The sequence below is a fragment of the Limulus polyphemus genome, unplaced genomic scaffold (assembly GCF_000517525.1).
Source record: "Limulus polyphemus unplaced genomic scaffold, Limulus_polyphemus-2.1.2 Scaffold1373, whole genome shotgun sequence".
In the NCBI taxonomy this organism is placed as follows: domain Eukaryota; kingdom Metazoa; phylum Arthropoda; class Merostomata; order Xiphosura; family Limulidae; genus Limulus; species Limulus polyphemus.
The window spans coordinates 56,001-78,883 of NW_013666983.1; the positions used below are offsets into that span (position 1 = coordinate 56,001).

At 30.1% G+C, this 22,883-nt stretch overlaps 1 protein-coding gene across 13 annotated transcripts in view; it reads left to right on the forward strand.

The window, feature by feature from the left end:
* LOC106463306 (serine/threonine-protein kinase tousled-like 2) overlaps positions 1–22,883 on the forward strand; it is an 81,402-nt gene that overhangs the window by 54,814 nt on the left and 3,705 nt on the right. For all 13 annotated transcript variants that reach the window (XM_013923323.2, XM_022390770.1, XM_022390775.1 and 10 more), the window contains 13 exons: positions 1,580–1,645; positions 4,224–4,421; positions 5,190–5,300; positions 5,523–5,659; positions 7,566–7,724; positions 11,667–11,831; positions 13,750–13,831; positions 14,296–14,387; positions 15,598–15,687; positions 16,805–16,974; positions 17,155–17,293; positions 19,196–19,307; positions 21,126–21,233. In XM_013923323.2, coding sequence (XP_013778777.1) covers positions 1,580–1,645; positions 4,224–4,421; positions 5,190–5,300; positions 5,523–5,659; positions 7,566–7,724; positions 11,667–11,831; positions 13,750–13,831; positions 14,296–14,387; positions 15,598–15,687; positions 16,805–16,974; positions 17,155–17,293; positions 19,196–19,307; positions 21,126–21,233 — 1,629 coding nt within the window. The remainder of the gene's footprint in view (positions 1–1,579; positions 1,646–4,223; positions 4,422–5,189; positions 5,301–5,522; positions 5,660–7,565; positions 7,725–11,666; positions 11,832–13,749; positions 13,832–14,295; positions 14,388–15,597; positions 15,688–16,804; positions 16,975–17,154; positions 17,294–19,195; positions 19,308–21,125; positions 21,234–22,883) is intronic.

Sequence of the window (22,883 nt, forward strand, 5' to 3'; positions counted from 1 at the left end):
CAACCACCCTGTTTGAAAAGTAATACTGTCTAAACTGCAGACAACTCCTAAGCTGACAACATTTGAATTTATGCCCCTTGTCATATTGTTTTCACTGCTAAACACAAAAACGTTTGGTGATCTATATTATCACTACCCTTAATAATCTTAAATACTTCAATCAAATCCCCTCTGACCCTTCCCCTCTCCAGAGAAAACAAGTATAGAGATTTTAGTCTCTCCTATAGGATAATCCCACCATCCCAGGTATCATCCTTGTGATCTTCTCTGAACCTTCTCCAACAGTTCAATGTCCTTTTTGAGGAAGGGAGCCCTAAACTGTATACAGTACTCTAAATGAGGCCTTACAAGTGATCTATACAGTGAAACAATAATATCACTTGTCTTATATTCAATATTTTTATAGATGCTACCCAAAATCCTATTTGATTTTTCATTCACAACACTGAGATCTTTTTCTTCAACCAAAGTATTCCCATTTAAGTTGTAACAATAATTTGAATTGTGAAAAAGTTACATGCATCATCTTTCATTTTGGATAGTTAAACATCATCTGCCACGTATTAGCCCAATGCATCAAATGATCTAAATCTCCCTGTAAGTCTGCAACATCTTTGATATAGTTAGCCACCCCAAAAATCTTAATGTCGTCTGCAAACTTCAAAATTCTGTTAGTCATTCCAGATTCAATATCATTAATATAAATCACAAACAGCAGAGGACCCAGCACAGAGCCCTGAGGCACACCACTTTTAACTGTGATCTAGTCAGGCCTAACTCCATTTATTACTACTCTCTGCTTTCTACTCTCCAGCCAATTTTTCTATCCAATTTAATAACATTTCCCCACACCCACAGATTTAATTTTTGTAACAAGTCTTTTGTGAGGCACCTTATCAAATGCTTTCTGAAAATCAAAGTAAATCAAATCCACAGTATTTCTTTCATCAATTCTTGCAGTAACATCCTCAAAGAATGTCAGAAGATTTGTTAAACAAGACTTTCCCTCAGTGAAACCATGCTGGCTCTTTTACATTATATCAAATTGATTTAAATGACTCTGCAATGCATCTTTAATCACACTCTCCAAACCCTTTCCAACTATTGATGTATGACTAACTGGCCTATAATTGCCTGGACAATGGTTATCACCTCTATTAAATATTGGACTAACATGAGCCAACTTCCAATCTTCTGATATTCTTCCACTACTCAATGACCTATAGAAAAAATATTAGCTAGTGGTTCACAAATAAAATCTTTAAGTTCCTTTAAAACTCTTAGGATAAAAGTTGCCTTCCCTGAAATTTGTAATCAGGGTACTATTCAATTTTACATGTAGTAAAATCCCACACCTAATAGTGAAATGGTTGGTTGTACTTAAATGTACATTTCTTATGGACTTCAATAAAAACAGTTTTATGTGTTATACAAGAGTGTGCATATAGGAGTCATGAGTCATATTTAAATAGAAGGAACAGTAGAAAATTAACATCTATTCAATTTTTCCACTGTAATTTTTTGTGGAAAAATACCCTTATTTTCATACTTTTCATTTTTTTTCATTATTCTTTTGTAGATTCAAGGCCTTAGCTCTAGTCGTTATGGGGGGTCCAAATCACCAACTTCTCAAACATATTTTCTGGTGAGTTGTTGTAGAATTTTTTGTTTTTTCATGAATGTTTATACCTTGTCATGCATTCGGTGATTGCTATCACACAGATGGAAGTTGATTTTGTGTACTTAAGTACAATATTGTGTGTTTAAAAAATAAAAAAACGTTGTTTATTAGCGATATAAAAGTTTCATTTGTTGGAGTTTAAAAAATTAAGTCATTAAATAAGTATAGCTATCTGGAGGTATAATATTTTGGAACAACATGGGACCTATTGGTTCATCTCGGCTGTTCCATCCTCTAAACTAAATTAAAATAAATAAATTTTTTAAACATTGTATTTCAAATAACCACAGTATAACCATAGAAAACACTAACATATGAAATAAAGAAACCAAAGTAAACAAACAAATAATTAGAAGAAGCCCTTCTAATACAAGAACAAAAATGCTAAATTTTTAAAAGTAGAATGTAATGTATAAAAGAGCACCAAAAATTATGAATATTACCATAAAACCAAGAGTTTAAGTTAATTTAAGTCAACAATACAATCATATTTTGCTTTATCACTACTGTTTATATAGTTAATAATATTGTTGGTTACTTTTATTGTTTTATATACATATATATATGGTAAAGATGGCTGATATTGGCATAAAAAACTTATATGGAAAGCACAAAACAAATAACAATGTTTTGACCTCCTTAGGTCATCATCAGGTTATGAATGATATTTGAAAGAGTGACTGTTATTTATCACGTGTAAGATTGTAAATATTTTACCTATTATATAGTAATTAACATTGATGAATAATTAGTACAGATATAAAACTGTTTCTTGGTACTGGTTTAAACTACCAAATTTGATTGAGGTCAGTTAGATCATTTATCAACTGGTAAAAGCATCGTATTGAAAAGACAAACTTAGATCCACCAAAATTTTAATAATCTTATATGTCGTAAAGCAAGAAATTAGTGCTCTCTCTATTACACAACTGTATATCTAGTCCAGATTTATTTCATGTGTCCTATAAATATTGATACCCATACATAATTTTAATTCAGTGATTACATAGACAGAGGTTTGAGTTACAATTTCCATAGTTGTCATAGCTTCAGAAGCTGTAATTGACTATCATAAAGGCCTTCCTTTTCATGATTCACAGAATCTTAAATGTACCAGTCAAGCTCCTCTATTATTATCAATTCTGTGGCTACTCAAAAACAAACCTCGTTAGAATACCTGCCTGTGACAACTGAACTCAAGTTTCTCATTTGGACCCTTTAACTTTTGGATGAGGGTATGAACAGAGTTTCAATCATGGCACCCCTTGGATCGTAGGAGGGGCTCGGATCACAAAATTGGATGTCAGATTTAATTTTAACAACCCTGAATTCTCCTATACTCTCACAATGCCTGGGTGGCCGTCTGAGTATGTTTAAACCCCCCAAGTTTGGTCCTGCTAGCTCCAAGCGTGTTGGAGGAATTCGAGGACAAATACACAATTTGAATTAATATTAGGGATTACAAATATTGGAAGGCTTAAGATTGTAGTTATCATTGATACACAGTGCATTTGCAGTGTAATTTTCTTATTATTTGTGTGAGAGTGGACTATTAAGTTAAATTTTTGTTTCATGGTCCTCGAGAAAAAGTTTATTGTAGTATTTCATAGTGTGTTTAATACAATAACAGTAACTGTACATTATGTGTGTGTTTGTAGAAATTTGTCATAAAACGTGACTGCAATTCTTATTCTAGAAAAAAAAGTAAGATGTGAACTGTACTGAGTAGTATCCCTGTGATCTAATTATTCATAAGTAGATGCATATTTTAGAAAGTAAAGAATAAGACATTAGGTAAAAGATGTGCTTTCTTTTTTACTAGTAGTCTCATCTTCTTGTAGTCTTGATGGTTTTTTGTAAAAGAGATTTTTAATCACACATTTTGACAATTATACTTACCTCAGATATAATGGTTACTTATTATAATAGTTAGGCAAACAGGACATGTAGTATGTTCCACCATCAATAAAATTCTTCCTTATGCATATATATCACTGTTTACTTACCTGTTATTATATTAGCATAATGTGCTTCCTTATTTAAGGTTCCTTATTAGTAACGTGCTATTGTGGTGTTTGAGTGTGCATGGATTGTTGGTTGTCTATGGCAAGAAGTCTAGATCTGCCTGGTCTTTCCTTCAAACTTCTGTGTTTAGAGATATGGCACAAAGAGTGCCATACAAATGCATCAAGAAGAGATCCTCAGTCAGTTTTTTAGGTTTTTCAATATTAACAATTTATCCTTACGAGAGTTGGCAAAGTTTTTATAATTTATTTTTTACTTTATATTTGCACTTTAGTTTACATCTTTATCCTTTGTTTTTAGGAACATGGAGTGGCAGTACTATTTACATCCGATTTATAACATATAGCATAATTTTTAGCATAGTTCAAGGAAGTGCCATGTATTCCAAATTATTTATTTTCTGTTTAGCTCATGATGACAATATATGCACATATTTACATGTATGCTTCAAAATATCTCAACTTCACCTCTTGTAAGTCATGGTACTATACAACACCTGTTGTTATATATTACACAGGGTAACTCAATCTCTCCTCAAGCAAGTTTGAGTAATAGCATAGACTACTCCAACATGCTTTTTCTTTCCCAACGACCAGTACAAATTTACCACAGGATAGTCCAGACTGATTTGACTAATGTCAAGATTAAGGAGGTGGAAAGTAAATCAGCTATGGACCTTGAAATCAGAGATAACAGAATAGATGAATTACAAAGGGTAACAAGTTTGTTTTATTATTCACCATATTTTACAAAAGGATCACAAATAAAAACAGTAGTATCATGTAATTTTCATGCTCATCATTATTTATACATATACATACAAGTATATCCAAAGGTTCTGATCACAAAGAAAACTAGTATAAAATTTTCTGAAGATTAATTTTAAAGATTAGGTATAAACAGCTATATGATAATAGCTATGTTACAAATATATTTTGACACTGTTATGTGACTGTGAGATGGCATGCTACATGTGAAAAAGACTCCATTTAAACGTAAGAACATTATCAGTGCCTAGCATCTAATTTCAAGTCACTTTTTTAGCATTCAGACTCTATCTGTATACAATAGTATTAACTGAACTGCACTTAGAAACATTGAGTATTTTTCACAGCAAAGTTCATTATTAAAATGATGAAAAAAATATAAACTGAAAGAGTTACAAAAGTTGCACATACAAACTGTAAGTATTAACGTTAACTAAATGATATAGATATTTAATCATAGTAAATAATAATTAATAATGTTAACTGAAAAATACACATGCATAATTAAGACATGTAATTTAAAAACAATTACCATTAAGCATTAGAATGATGTAAACATAAGTTTGTGTACCTAATAGTTACCAAGATTTTATTAGAGTATTCTGTTGTTGTTCATCTTTCCTTTCCTAATTGATATATATATGTATATATATCTTTAAACAGTATCAGAAAATTTAGTTAGATTCTAATAATTTAGTATTTAATTATTTTTTCAGGCTAATAAGGAACTCCGAAGACAGCTTCAAGCTCAACAGAAATTAATAGAAAAGCAAAAAGAACAATTAACAAAGTGTATAGATGTTACTAAACAACTGTTAATTGAAAAGGTATATTATTTAAACATTATAACAGTTTGTAAAATGTGCTTTATTTTTATGTATGATTTTTAAAATATTTTTCTTAACTAATATTGGACAACTATTACTTTAGTGAAAAATGTATTGGATTGGAATAAGTTATAAGATCAGTTTGCATTGATATTTCTTCATAAATATTGTAACATTTACTTTACTGATACTATGTGCTTTATCTTATTCTCTAATTTCTAGTCTGCAATGGAGAAAAAACAAGCTAGACAGAAATGTATGCAAAATAGGTTAAGATTAGGACAGTTTGTTACCCAAAGACAAGGAGCAACTTTTGGTGAAAACTGGGTTGACGGACATGCCTTCACAGAATTGTTAAAGTGTGTATTTTTTTACTTAATATTTACTGATACAGATTTTACAAACTGATTCTTTTTGGATATGTTAACTGCAAACTCATTTTGTTATTGAAAGTTCAAATTATTTGTAGATTATTACTTTTTAAAAAAAAAATACTATCTGAGTTTTTTAAACTATTCTATTATTTCTTTAAAATTTAAATAATTTATGTAGGAAGAAATATAGGTGGTAAGTTATGGGACCATTCATAATTAATGTTCTATTAGAAAATTTAAAAATATTTGTCAAATATCAGACCATTTAAGTAAGTTCAGAGATGACAAAAATAATGAATACAGTTATTGGATAAATGCTCATCTATGTTTAGTGTTTGATGAATATTGGACTTCTGTAAAGAATGTTTACAGAAAGTCTTATCAAAATAACAACATCATTGTGTGAAGCTTTCAAAAAAATGCTTGGTTATTTGGAAGATGTTAATATTTTATATGAAACTGGGTTCGGGAATACACGAAATATGGTGATGCATAATGATATTTGATGGCTTTTGTTGTTATTAAAAATAAATTAAGTCTGCATATTATATGAAACATTATAGATATTGGAATTATGAGGAACATAGTAAATAATGGTATTTATTGCATAAAACGTGTTTTGTGAAGTGTTTAGTTTGTTGTAAGAAATATACTGATGAATGAGTGTAAAGAAGATGTTTGTTATTGGTGTTGTTACTAATAGTAATTAAATTAAAAGAAGTTTCATATACATAAGAAAAATTCCATATTTTATACTTAACCTAAAAAATGAAAATATATATCAAAAATACAAGCACAAATTGAAGTTAATCACAAAGAAATCTGAATTCAGACATGTTACTAATCATAATCACAGTAAAAGCAGTTTTTTTTTTGTCAGTAGTACCACGAGTGGCAGAAAATTTCCATTGTTGATACTCGGATTGCCTAACATGTATGCTCCTTCATTTAAACCTGTTCCTCAATAACTTATTCCTTGCTTTGTAGTGGTACTTGCAAGCTCAGTTATGCATATGACAATCTTCCATTGTTATGCAGCTTCCTGTTTTCTCTATTGCAGGTTGAATCAACATCAAGCCTTGTAATACTAGCTCTGTCAGAATCACAAAGTGTTTGCACAACTTGTCATTCTCATGAATCCTATCAGTCATTTAATCCAGTAAAAAATGGATCACCATCATACCTTATGTGCACCAAGTATACCCTAGAAAACCACTTTTTTTTTTTTCTTGTTGGAGTATGAAAGCCAGTGCTACTTAGTGCCACATACTTTCTTGAAGACTTTATCAAGCTTGAAGGGCATGTTGTGAGTGGGCTGTACTGGATGTAAAGAAAATTAGAAGTTCTAGTTGACTTTTTGGCCTTGCCAATATGTCTCTGGCATTCTTGTCATCAACTGCAAAAGTCTAGAGTTGCTTCAGCTAATATCTCATTCACACTTGTATTGCTGAATCACTCCCATATATCACAAACAGTAGCACTTAGTTTCAGAGACATTTATTGGACTTTTATCATAGAGTCCAATTTTCTGCAAGGTTTTGCAACCCCAGTGATCTCTTTCTTGCTTTGTTCTCTTTCTCCTGTTTTCAAAACCAGTCTTTTATTGCTTTATCCCATTCAGCATTTCTAAATACTTCCTACAAGAATTTTAGTTTTATATGATAAGTACATTGTAACTAATTATAAATATAAATCTTATATGCATAAGTTTAAAAGATGTATTTAAGACCTTTATGTAACATATATAAAGGTTGTTAAGGAATAATATTGTATAATATCTGTGAATGATATGTATGGATGTTGGTATTCTATTCAGAGTGACATAAACATTTGCCTTGTATATTGGTTAGAATTAGTGGAAAAAATATGTACAATTTTCTCTTCTGTACAGAAAACAAGAGTTAATAGCAGCTGAAAGGGAAGAAATAGAAAGACAGCGTAAGTCTATAGGAAAAAAGAAAACCAGTACTGCTCAACAGAAGAGTAAATTTACTTTAGGGAATTCTGCTTTATTAAATGGAGACTTCTTAAATCCCGATGCTTTGAAAGAGTAAGTTACAACATGATTGATAATTTGTTTTTAAGCTCAAGTTACATTTAATTGGACGTTTTAAGATGTTTTTAGTTCAGTATGTTCAAATCTTTTATATGCAGCATTGTAGTGTTTGTTTTACATCACAGGTAATGTTATGTAAAGGTTTAGCAGTGGTCCATTGATGTAGTACAAATGAAATTATATCTGACATTGATGATCTTTTCCATTACTAAATACAGGAACAAAGTATGAATTACACAAAAGTTATTTTTGTTTTGTGGAACTTAGTGTGCTTGTTTTTTGCTCTAAAGCAGTTTTTAGCATAATAGTGCATGATAAAACTAAAGACATTATATGGTATCACTCGGGAGTTTCTAATTGTTTTACAGTTTAAAAGGTAATCTATCATTTACTTTGTGGAAAATTGTAAATATATGGATGCATGTATATTGTGCATATAAGTATTATATACTTACACCAAATTAAAATTAAAAAATATGCAATGAAAACTTTTTTATTGAAGGTTATTTTTATGATTTTCATAAAATCACCAATTAATCTTCTCCATCTCAAAAAAAAGTGTCACTAGTGTCAGTTGTTTCTTTTTCTCCTCACAGTAGAAATACTTAAACAAATTGCATGAAACTCAGTTCAAACTTACTAGATATCTAGTTTAGGTTTTGAAATATTAGTGTTGTTAAATTTAGTATTTATATCATTTTTATGTTGTGAAATTTCCATACTGTGATGGTAAGAAATGGCATTGGAAAATGTTAGAAATGCTTCCTTTGATCCTAGTTTTCTAATTCTTGATCAGAAAATTAAATTTTACATATCCAATCATTTTCAACTTGACTTTTCATAATTTAACTTGTGTATTAAAGTAGTCACCGCTTCTGGTTATGAATCATAAAATACACAAAGATTTATTGTTAATCTAAAACCTGACCTTTATATTAATTTCAGATGTTACCTTTGTCAGGCTAGGTATCATGATTTTTACTAATAAAATTCTTGGTTGAGATCAATGTATATAAAATATAGATATATTTCCTTTTTGATGATTAATAGATTATTTTGATATGATAAACTTAACAATAATAGTAAATAAATAAGGATTTGAGTCATCTGAATATTTTGCCATTGCCTACCATATTCGCTAATCTTAATTAAGCTTACATGATATTTTGTTGTAGAAGTGATTTATGTTTCTTCACTTATATAATTTAATATGAACATATTTTCAAGATCAAAATAATATTGAAAGTTCTGTGTTTTATTCCTAATTCTTCTAAACTTCCCATTAGATTCCTTTGTTCACTTTTGAAGGAGGCTCCAGCTAGTCACTGTCCTATAAAACATAAATTACTACACAAACCACTTTATTTGCTCTACATAAACAGTGTATTATCTCTAATTGTATGTAAAGATTGCATGTAGCTATTTTCAAAGCAATGTTTCATTAGTAAGTGTTCAAACCACATGCTATGACATCAGAGAAGGGTGGGAACAAAAAAGCTTTATTAATAGAACCATTAAACCTTTTGATACGGGTCACAGGTGAAAGGCTATGTTGACTCGCATTCAACATTTTATTGAACTACTATTTCATGAATTTTTTTCAATAAGTTTGGTACTAAACTGTAGATTATAATTCAAATTTTACAACTATATATTACTCAATTTGTTAATTTAAAAGTGAATATTAAAAAAACACAAATAAACATTGATTTTTGTGTGACACGTGGTATGTTGAATGCAGCACTGGTTCAAATTAGATGTTTGTGAAGTCAAATACTAAGTCTAGTTTTGAACGAATTGGAAACTCAAATTACTGATATTGAAGCTAGAATATAAAATAAAGAGCCTCTTATCTTTTCAATTTACCAAGATATTACTCATGTAATAAATCAAACACAGTGGCACCCCACCCACCTCTTTCCATTTTTGGAAATGCCCCTTATATACACTTCTATATATGACATAAATAACCAATCGGAAGCTTAGGATGTCCCCCTAGTGGTTTTCTCAGCCTTTCTAACATTCCCTCTACCATTTCTTTCTTTTCAATCAAGATTTCAATGAGGAAGGTTGTGTCTTTAGTCTGCTTAAAATTCCATATTTTTTAGACTAAAATACATCTTAGTTACTAAGCTTGATAAATTGTAGTGGAATTCTGTGGTATTAATGTAATAATTTATTATATTTTAGTTATTCAAACATATCTATAAAACCTTAAAAAGAATATTTTGTTTCATATCCTCGATGTGCAATTTTTTTAAAGGCTTAGCAACCTATGTCAAGCAGCAACCAAGTACAAAGGTCGTAACTAGAAGAGATAATTGTTTGCTTTACTTCTTTATTTACTGTTCTATGTTTTAAGAAAAATAAGTTTAAGAACTTATTTCTAAATAGCAATAACCTATATACATATATATATATATACTGTATTTTACAAAATACTAGTCAACTAAAACACAGCCAAGACAAGTTACTTTGCTCAGACCAAAGGTCACCCTTATGTTATTTGATACTGTAACATAAGTGCACATGAGCTGCATCATTATAACTTCTGTATTGTTAGCCAGGTATGGGTGAAATATCAATATAATACAAATAATAAATATATATAAATGTGTAAAGTTATGAAATTTAAGCTATTTCATCTAAACATATTTGTTTTTGTGTTATAATTTGTGTTAATTCTAGAATGAAAGAGGCATAATTTATATTTACTTCCTAATTTTTTATGGTGGTTGCGAGATCGGTCAAATCTACTGAACCCATACAGAGATTAATTACTGAAAATAGCAGATAATAAACATTTGATAACTATCTTGACATTATAAAGACTTCACATGTGAAATTTCAAAATTTTTTGATGCATAAAAGTATTTTTCATCTTAAAATGAAAATTACTTTGCATGAGAGAAACGTTGCTTTACAAACCTTAAGACTTAATAAAAAAAATTATATATTTTGCGTATGAAAGCATTGTAACGTTTACTGATAAACTTCCAAATTTTGTTAACATTCGCTTACTAATTTAAAAGTTATAGCATGAAAACTATAACAAGCATATAATGGTTATGAGGTCATTCCCAGGGTTGAAAGAGTTAACTTAGAAGGGCAATCACATGAGAAACAGCACATGTATAATTATATTCTCAAGGGATGGTAGCTTCTCAAAAATGTTATAAATGCTTTAGTACTAGAATAAAATGTTTAAAAAAATTAAATATGTTGTGTACAGGTGAAAGACTCCTTTGAGCTGCACAGAAATAAAAATTAGAAAGTTTTTTTTTCATTATTATCTTTCTTTGGGAATTATACTGATTAAATTTTGAAGAATAACAAAATATCACTTTCAAACTATTTTTCGGTTAAATATTGGTAAAATAGAATTAAAATTTTTTTGTTAGTTTACTTAAATTTGTGTGGTGTGCAAGGTAGCACTTTGGATTTATTATCTACAGTTTATTTGTTTGTTTTACTTGTGCTAAAGTGTAAGTGGAATGTAATGGTATTTCTGGGTTACTATTTGAATCAGAGACATTCCTCATTCATATCTGTGAATGAGTGTTGTTCTGCAAGACACAAGAAAAAAACTTGAATAAATGATAATATAGAATATATTGACACATCCAAATGAAAACTTTTTCAAGTTAATTTTCTGCGACATTTCAATTAGACACTCTTCATCTTTACTACCTGACGAAGTGGCATCTGCTCAAAACATTGCAGAAAATAAGTAATAAGTCATAATGCTGATATATTGGTTTTATTGTAACAACCACTGTTTTTACATGTAGACATTCAACAAGTAATTCTGATCATTCTTTAATTTATAAACAATTTACTTCTGCCAAAGCATAGAGTATTTTACAAGTTTTTTAACTTACATTTCTTAATCTATATGTTTTACCCATGATATATATATGTATGTGTAACCTTCAGGCGCACCTGGCATGACTACTATGAACAGGAAGAGATTCTCAAGCTAAGGCAGGCAGCACTAAAGAAAGAGGATGCTGATTTACAGTTGGAGCTGGAGAAGCTAGAAAGAGAGAGAAACCTTCACATTAGAGAATTGAAGCGACTACATAATGAAGACCAGTCAAGGTACAGTCAACCAACTTTTACTAATGTTTCATGGTAGTATAAAATGTTACAAGAACCACAAACCTACATCCAAAAGTGATTGATTTCCATTGTGATGTAATCATTTCTCTTTTATGCCTTCATACTTTGAAAGGTGGTGTAGTCAAACAGTCCAAGGCTAGAGATTTGAGAATGAGTATACTACAGCTTTACTTGTTTATCTTTCTTTACAACCAAGGATATATAGTGAAATCTGTCTAACAGAAACTAATGGGATCACCAGAGTTCTACAAGGCCGTTTTAAACAGTAAACTGTTTTTGAGAGATCAAGTGTGTGTGTATCTGTATCATAATAACATCAGTAACAGATTTGGTACTACTTGAAAAAATGTGAGAAGTAATCAGTGAATTATTAACTACCAATTAACCCTTCCAAGATGGGTCACGGGTGAAAGGCCATGTCATCTCGTTTGTTGACTTGTATTCAAAATTTTATTGAACTACTATTTTTTGAATTTATGTCAATAAGTTTGGTATCAAACTGTAGGTTATAATTCCAATTTTAGTACTATATATATTACTCAATTTCTTAATTTAAAAGCAAATATTAAAAAACAAATAAACATTGATTTTTATGTGTCACGTAGCATGTTGAATGCAGCACTGGTTCATATTAGATATTTGTGAAGCCAAAATACTAAGTCTATAGTTTTGAACAAATTAGAAACTCAAATTACCAATATTGATAAGCTAGAATATAAAATAATAGCTTCATATCTTTTCAATTTGCTAAGATATTGCTCATGTAATGAGTCAAACACAGTGGCATCCACCCACCTCTTTCCATTTTTGAAAATGCTCCCTTATATACACTTACTTCTGTATATGACATGAATAACGAATCGAAAGCTAAGAATGTCCCCTTAGTGGCTTTCTCAGCCATTTATAGCAGAGTTGGTGCCATTTTTTTCTTTTGAACCAATATTTCAATGAGGTAGGGTGTGCCTTTAGTCTGCTCAAAATACTAGTCGACCAAAACACAGCCAAGACAAGTTACTTTGTACAGACCAAAGCTCAACTTTGTCATTTGATACCGTAACATGAGTCGTTGTAACTTCTATATTGTTAGCCAGGCATGGGTGAAAGGTCAATATAATACAAATAATAAATGTATAATGTTATGAGATTTAAGCTATTTAGTCTAAACATTGATGTTTTCATGTTATAACTTGTGTTCATTCTAGAATGAAAAAGGCATGATTTGTATTTACTTCCTAATTTTTTATGGTGGTTGCGAGATCAGTCAAATCTACTGAACCCGTACATTGATTAATTACTGAAAATAACAGATATGAAACATTTGATAACTATCTTGACATTATAAAGATTTTGCATGTGAAATTTCAAAATTTTCTGATGCTTAAAAGTATTTTTAATCTTAAAATGAATATTTCTTTGCATGATAGATAGGCAACATGTGAAAAGATAAAAAAGACATAAGAAAAACATTGCTTTATAAACCTTAAGACTTAATAAAAAAAAAAAATTATATTTTATGTATGAAAGTATTGTAATGTTTACTGATATCCTGCCAAATTTTGTTAACATTTGCTTACTAATATAAAAGTTATAGCACGAAAACTATAACAAGCACAAAATGGTTACGAGGTTGGTCCCAGGGACCGAGCCTGTGCTGAAAGAGTTAAATAGTCAATTTTCATATTGCTACATTTCTAAAATTTAATTTTTGATTAACTCCTAAAATTGAGAATGTACTGTGTGACGATTTTATAATTTTATCTATAACAGATTTTGTGGCTTTAAATAATTATTTAACTCTCAGAACAAACTGTAAATCTTTAAGATATACATTTTATATTAATTTCTATTAGAAAAATGAGATATTGTATAGGCAATGATGTGTATTTTTTTTCAACAGGTTTAACAATCATACAGTGCTAAATGAAAGATATCTTCTCTTAACTTTGCTTGGAAAAGGAGGGTTTAGTGAAGTTCATAAGGTAAGTCACCTGCATGATCTGGACACTCAGTTTTATTCCATTTCTGTATGAATGTATAATTATGTGTAATATATTACATCAAATCACTTTTAGACGATTGAAAAGCTTTGCCTGCAATATGAAATAATTAGATCTGTTCATCATGTAGTTGTTACCAGGATCCACATAAAAACTTATAGTTACATTATCATTTGTGAATTTTAATAAGAGGAAATAGAACAGTGAAAAACTAGTGTGATCTTTACGATGGAATAAGAGGTAATTGTTTAGCACATATATGTCTCGTAAAACACTACAATTAGCACTTTGCACTTGATATAATGTTGTTGTTTTTTCAGAGGTCAGTTTTCTCATATGGACTAATGAAATAAGAATCTTATTTAATACTGGATGATCCTCTAAGTGACGTCAGATATTATTGGACCATTTCAGCCTAATGTTTAATACACTTTGTGTCTCTCTAGGCATTTGACCTTAAGGAACAGCGTTATGTAGCTTGTAAGATACATCAACTAAACAAGGACTGGAAAGACGATAAGAAGGCAAACTACATAAAGTAAGTTTTTAAATGTAGTGAAAAGAATTGAAGACTTTGTTTTCTTATGAAGTCAGCACTCATCTTCACATCATGATTTACCATAAATTTCTTTGAACATATTAGGAATGCATATTTCTAAAAAGGCTTTGGCACCTATGATGAGCACATGCACAGATAGCCTATTTTGTAGCTTTATGCTTAATGACAGAAAAAAAAACAGATTTAATGTTTATAAAAGTAACACCTAAACTGTTTATGAATGGAATGCCAAGATAAATGTTTTTTATACATAATTTAGCTATATTAATATTACCATGGATTTAACTGCAGATAAAATTATTAACCAATTTCCTGTGAATAAATCAACTTTACCATTGGATTTAATAGCAGATGTTGTTCTGATACTTTGCTCAGCCAATTTAATATATTTTTTAAAATTAAGCATAATGTTGATGTGTTGGTTCATTGTCTAATGACGTTAACTTCACCTTGTATCTAAGTATAAAACGATACTAATGTTTCAGTATATACCTGACGAAAGTAGTTTACTTCTTTATCTAAGTTACAATGACACAAGAGTATTTATGCTTTATTTGGTGAAATTATCTTACTCTTAATTTAAGTAGCAGATAATACAGATTTATCAGTGTCTTGTCTGATGAAAGTGGTTTACATCTCGATCTAAGTAACAAATGATACAGGTTTATCATTCCCTTGCCTAACGCAGTTAGCTTACCCCTCGATCTAAGTAACAAATGATACAGGTTTATCATTGCCTTGCCTAACGCAGTTAGCTTACCCCTCGATCTGAGTAGCAAATTATACAGATTTATCAGTGCTTTACCCTGGATTTAAGTGCCAAATGTGTACAGAAATAGACAAAAAAAGGTAAACATTTTAGGAGCAGCTAATGTTGGTTTTAATAATCTGTTTTGTTATGTTATCACATTACACATTAAACAACACAAAGATGCAGTAGAGTGTTGGCATTGCAATTCATTTATTTATTGTAATATTGTGAATTAGAGTTATATATATATATATATACGATTCTGATCATTTGGTTCCTAATCAAGTTACGTTAATGAGATTAAATGTTAAAAAAAATATTGTAAGCAATTTTGCTGGAGTATGCTTGATTTGTTACTTTAATTGGAAAATCCACTCAAGTTTCAGAGGAATTTCGTTTAGAAACAATTATTTAGCTACAGTAATGTTATCTCAACAGGCACGCTTTAAGAGAGTACAACATCCACAAGGCTTTAGATCACCTAAGGGTAGTGAAACTCTATGATGTGTTCGAGATTGATGCAAATTCGTAAGTTGAAAATATAAGAATATTAATCGGGAAAAAATGTTTTTCTTTGCTTTAACAGTACTGACAGCACTTGATTTTTTTTTTATTAAGTGTTAATTAAAATTGGACATTTGTTTGGAACAATTTAAAACTAAGATGTGATGTGTGTGTTTTTTGTTTTTTTTTCAGTTTTAATGGTCTGTGTTCCTATATACTTTCATAAGTTACCAAAGTCCTATTATTTAGCTTTAAGTATCTTTATGAGATTATAAAGTTGTAAGTAAAACACAAATGATATCCTCATGTCAAACTTGTACAGTAACCAACACCAGTACAGTAACAGTTCACCATTGTTTATATAAAATTTATCTGTATGGACAGTTTTCAAAACTCACTATCTGGTTTAATACTACAGTTTTTGTAATAATAACTTAAACTTGTAGCTACCTTCTACAGATTAATATAAACAGTAAGGAACCTTAAAAAATGAAATATTTGATTCTTTTAAAATATTATTACTGAGTCACATGCATTGTTTTAATTTGCTAACAATTGTGCAAAAAACTATCTATGAGAAGAACCTTGTTCCACTTCACTACCTTGGTATCACAAACTTTAAACCTTCAAGCTGTTTTTGTGCTTTTGATCACTCATTTTAAAGTTTTATATGAATGTACACACTTAATTTTACTTTTATGTTTAGTTTTTTTCAAGCAATTCACTATGTTGTCACTTCTCTAGGATCTGGTTTATATTGTTACCACATTTAGTTTTTTTGTATAAAACACATTAACTTTTTATTACAACTTTCTAAGATCTTCACAGAAGTGTATGTTTGTTATATTCAGTTGTTTTTAAATGGGATCACTGTGTCTGTTCTTGTTGGGCTTGTACTTTCATAGATCTCTTGGTCCCATGTAAGGTTTAAGTTGTTATACGTTTACTTTGTGCTACTTTTCTAGGCCCTATGTAAAATATATGTTTTTAAACATTTACTTTGTGAATGTTTCTTTAAATCCTATGTGAGCTTTATGTTGTTATAGATCAGTTGGTATTCATTTCTGAAAACCATCTATATAGACTCTTCTTAGAGTTTTATCTCTAGGTTCTTAATATTACTGTTTTGCTGCTCTCATAGATTTTGCACAGTTCTTAGTTACTGTGGTGGCCATGACCTTGACTTCTACCTCAAGCAGCACAAAAGCATCCCAGAGAAAGAAACCCGGTGTATTATCATGCAAATTGTTCATGCTCTCAAATACTTGAATGAAATCAAACCTCCAGTCATTCATTATGATCTCAAACCTGGTGAGTGTATTATCTACAGATTTACCAACCAGATGACAATGCATTCCTTATTTGTTCCAAAAGTTTTCGTTTATTACAACTCCTCTGTTTATTATTCCCATAATGTTTCCATTATTCTTAGGTCATTTGATGTTTATTGTCCTCACATACTTGAAGAACATATATTTTATTTCACCAAAGGGAACATTTTACTGGATAGTGGAACAACTAGTGGAGGAATCAAGATCACAGACTTTGGCCTAAGTAAAGTCATGGATGATGAAAACTATAACCCTGAACATGGCATGGACCTAACTTCTCAGGGTGCTGGGACATATTGGTAATTGATTGTGGTTTTTGACATCTTCAACTTTCTCTTTATGAATGTCATAACTCCAATTTGACACTTTTAACGTTAAGCATGGTTAACTGAATGCTTAATTTTATCCTAGATATTATATTTAGGTCTCAGTATTCACATTTTCACATCTCGTGACTTACTGCCTGATACATAGAATTAGAATTGTATGGATTATTATTTATATCTAAGAACATGCAATGGGATGGATTACTGTCATCAGAAGTGTATAACAGAGCATTACTAAGACTGACTTCTTTCAGTTGCATGTACTGTTCCACTGTAGTAGACCAGATTATGTAAAAGGAAAGAAAAAAGGTTTCCTTGTATCAGCCTATTACAAAATTTATTAATAAACAATACTATAATACTAATTTATTTAGTAAATTTTTCTAGATATGAAAAAATAACTGTGTACAGTGCTACCCACTTTAATCAACTTCCTGCATTATAAATTCCCATTCCTTGATTCTCTTTACTATAGCAAAAAGTGTCTTGTTTTCTCAGTATTGACTTTATTGAATAATAGCTGATGTTGACAGGAAAGTTTGGTCCCAATATTCATTGTTTTCTTTATTTCAATGTGGACAACATACATAAAAAGCACTTCTGAAGGAAATTTCAAACCATAAAAATGGAAAAATGTGAGCCATGAACAAATGACAAATTATTATAATCCAGGGTAAAATTTGTTATTATTAATTTTTTAGTTATCTGTTGGAAAACTTAAGAAAAATACACGTGAAATGATGGGTGTTACGGTTACATTGATTGCATTGTAGAATGAAAGTTGATATTATTTAAAGTAATTAGTCAGAAGGTCAGCCTCTTATCAATTAAGCATGTTGCATTGATGAGAATAGGTGACTAGTTATTACAGTTTAATTCATTTACAAAGAACTGTACATAAATAAGTATTCAAAAGCCAATTAAACAATTCATGTATTTGCAGCATTAGTATGCAGGATCCGGGAAGGTTGGGGTGGGAGGGGATAATAAATGTATTTTTTTTCATGTGATTTTTCATCAACTTGAAACAGCAATATTAACAATCTATTATGTCAAAAAACCTTAATGGGCTCAAAAGCAGTGATAAAAACTGGTAGCATTGTTATTATGAGAGACAAGATTAAGTACAAGCTAATAGTGGACAAATTCCTCAACGTTTCTTGAAATGCAGGATTGCAAACATCTCTATCTTTACATTTCACTTGCTTGATCTCTTGCTTTAGAAAATATTTGTTGTATTTTTGATGTTTAATGTGCTACATGTGTACCTACTTATCAGAATCACTTGGATAAATCTTAAATTCATTTGAGATATAAAATTTGTTCATAGAAGATGATAATGACCCCATTGACCAAGGTCTAATGTTGATAGTTTTTGTAATTTAATCAATACGTATAGTTGTTATAATAAAATACAAGAGTTCAGCTTCATATATTTTGCAAGCTAATATACTAACCATCTTCTTAGGAAAGTGCTCATATTGTAGTAATCTATTTTAATTTTTCTCCCAAAGACACTTTAACTCCAACTATCAAATTCATTTTTAGAATCTGTCTATTAATGGTGAGTTATTATTTTGGACCAAAAACTCAATTCAGTTTGGAGAAATAGAAAATCTACCAAACTATACAGGAAGGAGAGGGTTGGTGCTGACTCCATTTTTCTGATGCATGCTACTTAGAATGGTTAATATGGGCTTCTAAAATGTAGGCTTGTGTTTGGCACTTCTATTCATTAAAAAGGTTTCATAGAACTCCCCCACCCCCAAACAGAAACAATTATAAAAACCTTAGGTCACCAGAAGGATTTAGAAAAAAAGCATAAAACTGTGTTGAATAGTTTTATCTGGTAATTTAATTTTGTTTTAATTTCAGGTATCTTCCTCCAGAGTGTTTTGTTGTTGGCAAAACTCCTCCTAAAATTTCTTCCAAAGTTGATGTTTGGAGTGTTGGAGTGATTTTCTACCAGTGTCTATACGGTAGGAAGGTAAGGCAGTTTTCATAAATATCAGTTTTGAATCTTCATTTTCTGCTAACACTTTCCTAGCCAGAATATTTTTTTATTTTACCGTTTCTACTTTATTTCCTGCTATTTGAACAGCTCTACATGATGTATGAAAACGAATGGTTTAAAACCTGTTCATGAAGTACTTTTTTTTTCAGCAAAGCGGTTGAGAATTTACATTTTCTTAATCAACTTATAAAATATATTTTGTTAACATTTTCATTGAATAAATAAATATATTCTGCTTCTTCTCCAGGCATTAACAATCATGCTTTCCATGTCTCTCTGTCTTTGGTGTTCTTCAACAATTCTAACTATTTTATGAGTCCATCAAGCATCTTTATTCTTCATATTTGTTTTTCTTTCCTTCTATCTTGCCAGTTGTTAACATTGTTTCATTTTTTCTTTCCTCATCACATGGACTACGAACTCATCCTTGTCTCTTTCTTGTTGGCTTGTATCAGTGCTTGTTCGTTAATGTTCTTCTTAGTTCATGATACTTGCAGCATTCTTCTTAAGAACCACATTTCAGCTGCTTCATGTTTTCTCTCAACTTCCTTTGTTATTGTCTGTTTTGTATCAGTACATAAGTATGGACTCAATGTGACATTGTAAGGCATTTCCTCTTCCTTCTTTTGATATATTTTTTGTTTGTCGATATAGCTTTTGTATTTTGAAGAGCATTATTCTATTTGTAACCTCATCTATGCATTTACCATCTGATGTTATTAATGAACTCAGATAGTTGAAACAGTGAACTTGTTTGATTTTTGTCCCAACATTTTTAATGATGCATTTTGGGATATTACTTTTCTTAGATGATACCATACATTCAGTTTTCTTGCTGTTGATAGTCTTTTTGTTTTACTTTCATCATTAATTATATTTACCATTTTTGAATAATTTTCTCATTTTCAGCATTTAGCACTATGTCATCTGTATACTTCAAGTTATTGATATTATATTCTCAAACTTTAATTTACAACCTATTTACTGTACCTCTGAGAGTACAATTCTAAATGTAAGAATTGACATTTTCTGTTAAAACTTTTTCTGCCAGATACTCTAAAATCAAAATACAAAAAAATGTGATGAATTCCTCACAATTTCAAACAGTGTCTACTTATTTTAAAACTATATTTTCTGTTAATTAGTTTGCCTAATGTTGTCTTAATAATTTGACTAGTATTCCTTTTCTTGAGTTGTATTTACCTGCTCATGACAGTAACAAATTGTTTTTTTCTAATGTTTTCAAAATTTTTAAATTGATCTGTCTAGAGGGTTTCTTTTTTAACAATGCTACTAAAACTGTTTTATCATTGTTACATAGTATTAATCACAGACAAGTTTAATTTTTGAAATATATTAATTCCTTTCATTGCTGTAGCCCTATTTTGTTATGTTCTTGAATAGCTCGTAGTTACAATTGAGCAATCTAAAGCTTAACCAATCTATATACATATTTACTGATACTGTTTGGTAAAACTTGACCAATGTATAATTGTACTGACCAAAACTATTTTGTAATGCTTGACCAATCTGTACTTGTACTTACCAAAACTATTTTGGTTTGTTTTTGTCTTTTGTCATCACTAGATTAAAATCCATGGCATTAATATTTAAGTTTGTTTATTTAATTTACATCATATTTGTAAAACCTGCAATATTAAATCATCAATAAACTCCATAGTTTTACAGAATATAACTTTTTTGAGACTTGTGCTTTAGAGAAGAAATGTGGTTATGAATTTATTTTATTTTTTTCATTATTTGAGAAGAAAAATTTTGCTTTCCTTTTAGCCTTTTGGTCATAACCTTTCTCAGGCCACTATTCTTGAAGAGAACACCATTTTAAAAGCTACAGATGTTGACTTTCCTGCCAAGCCAGTTGTTAGTAATGAAGCTAAGGTAAAACTTCATACTGTAACACCATGCTTCACACACATATATATATGTAAAACATTGCAATAGAACTAAAATAAAAAAATTATTTTGCATTATCAGTGCTAGTTGTCAACATTAAGTCATAACGGAAAATGTCTGTAGTCATGTCACCCAAACACATTGGGGATATACCACATATCAGACAAAAATCCAGATGCTGATGTCAAACTTGCCAGCAGCTTTTGAAAATCTGTTAACAGTTAGGAGTTGAGTACTTACACCCACAGCCTCTCAACTCCTACTGCCTGCTGCTGAAAGGCAATTACCCTCAATACTCAGATACAACCTTAAAAGTAGAAATATAACCACCCAACATCCACCCTTTTATTTACAAAATGATTTTAAACAGAACTAATGACCCTACCTTAATAGTTCTTAAACTCTCAACCTCCTCTCTCTCTTAAAGATTTGTTCAAGTATAACTCAGGCAAGCTGATACAAGCCCAGTTACCTGAAGTTAGTCTTTCTGTCCTGGTATACTGGGAGCAGCTTATTTGAACCCCAAACTTTCAAGCATTTACAAGTCTCTTCATTAGGTAGAACACCTGACAGAAGATTCTTTGAAAGAAGAATTCTGTGAGGAGAACATGAGAATATTTATAACAATGTTGTTGTGAATTAAAGTATCATAATCTTCTGTATCAAAAAATAACACTGGTACAAAACATCAAGGGGTAGATGATTCATGACTTTAGAAAAACATGTAGGTTCAAGAAGTCTTGATAGAAACTAATAACAACCCTGAGCATTTTCAAAAGGTCCATCTCTCAGAAGCGCTTGGGTTATAGGGTTTCTATTCATTTCTGAGGAGTAGATGATGATACATCAGTATCATTTAGTGTAATTGTATATGTTTGTGTGTCTATGTGTGTGAGTGAGACATATATATACTCAGACACACACACACACACATATGCAAGAATAAATATGTTGAAAGAAAATTAACATGTGTGCCCAACGTTCATTATATTTTCCTTCGGTGTTATTTCACCAATTATAAAAAATACGGTAATTTTATTTCATGTTTTAATAGTATTTAACCTTTTTTTTCACGGCTGTTGCTCCATCCCACCTTTATTATCAATACACACAACAATTTTATTATTATTATTTTAAGTGTAGTTGACATTATTTTGCATTCATTGTATTTATGTGTGTTTATATACATATATACTACAAAATTATATTACATTCTACTTTTTGTCTAATCTTTTACTCTTCAATGTTTTTGCCTCAATAGATATTTATCTCACTGGAAATTATAAATTACAATCTGTATAGTGGTGTAATCATTAATCATGCCACCAATATGAAAACAAAAGTCAAAAATGAAATGCATTTCAGTGTTGATTAGTTTTTTTTCAGATACCTACTAGAAAATAGGAGTTCAGAAAATATTTTAACATACTAGCATCTAATGATGCAATAATTTTTACAAGTAAAGAAAAGTGTTTGAATGTACGACACTTCCAGCTCATTCTAATTCAATTAATATTTTTTTATGAAAAAGATATATTTTATTGTGGTGTCTAAGAAAACTGTGAATGATTTAAGCTACAGAAACTTCAGTTTGATATTTTAACTTAGGAACTATATATATATATATATATATAT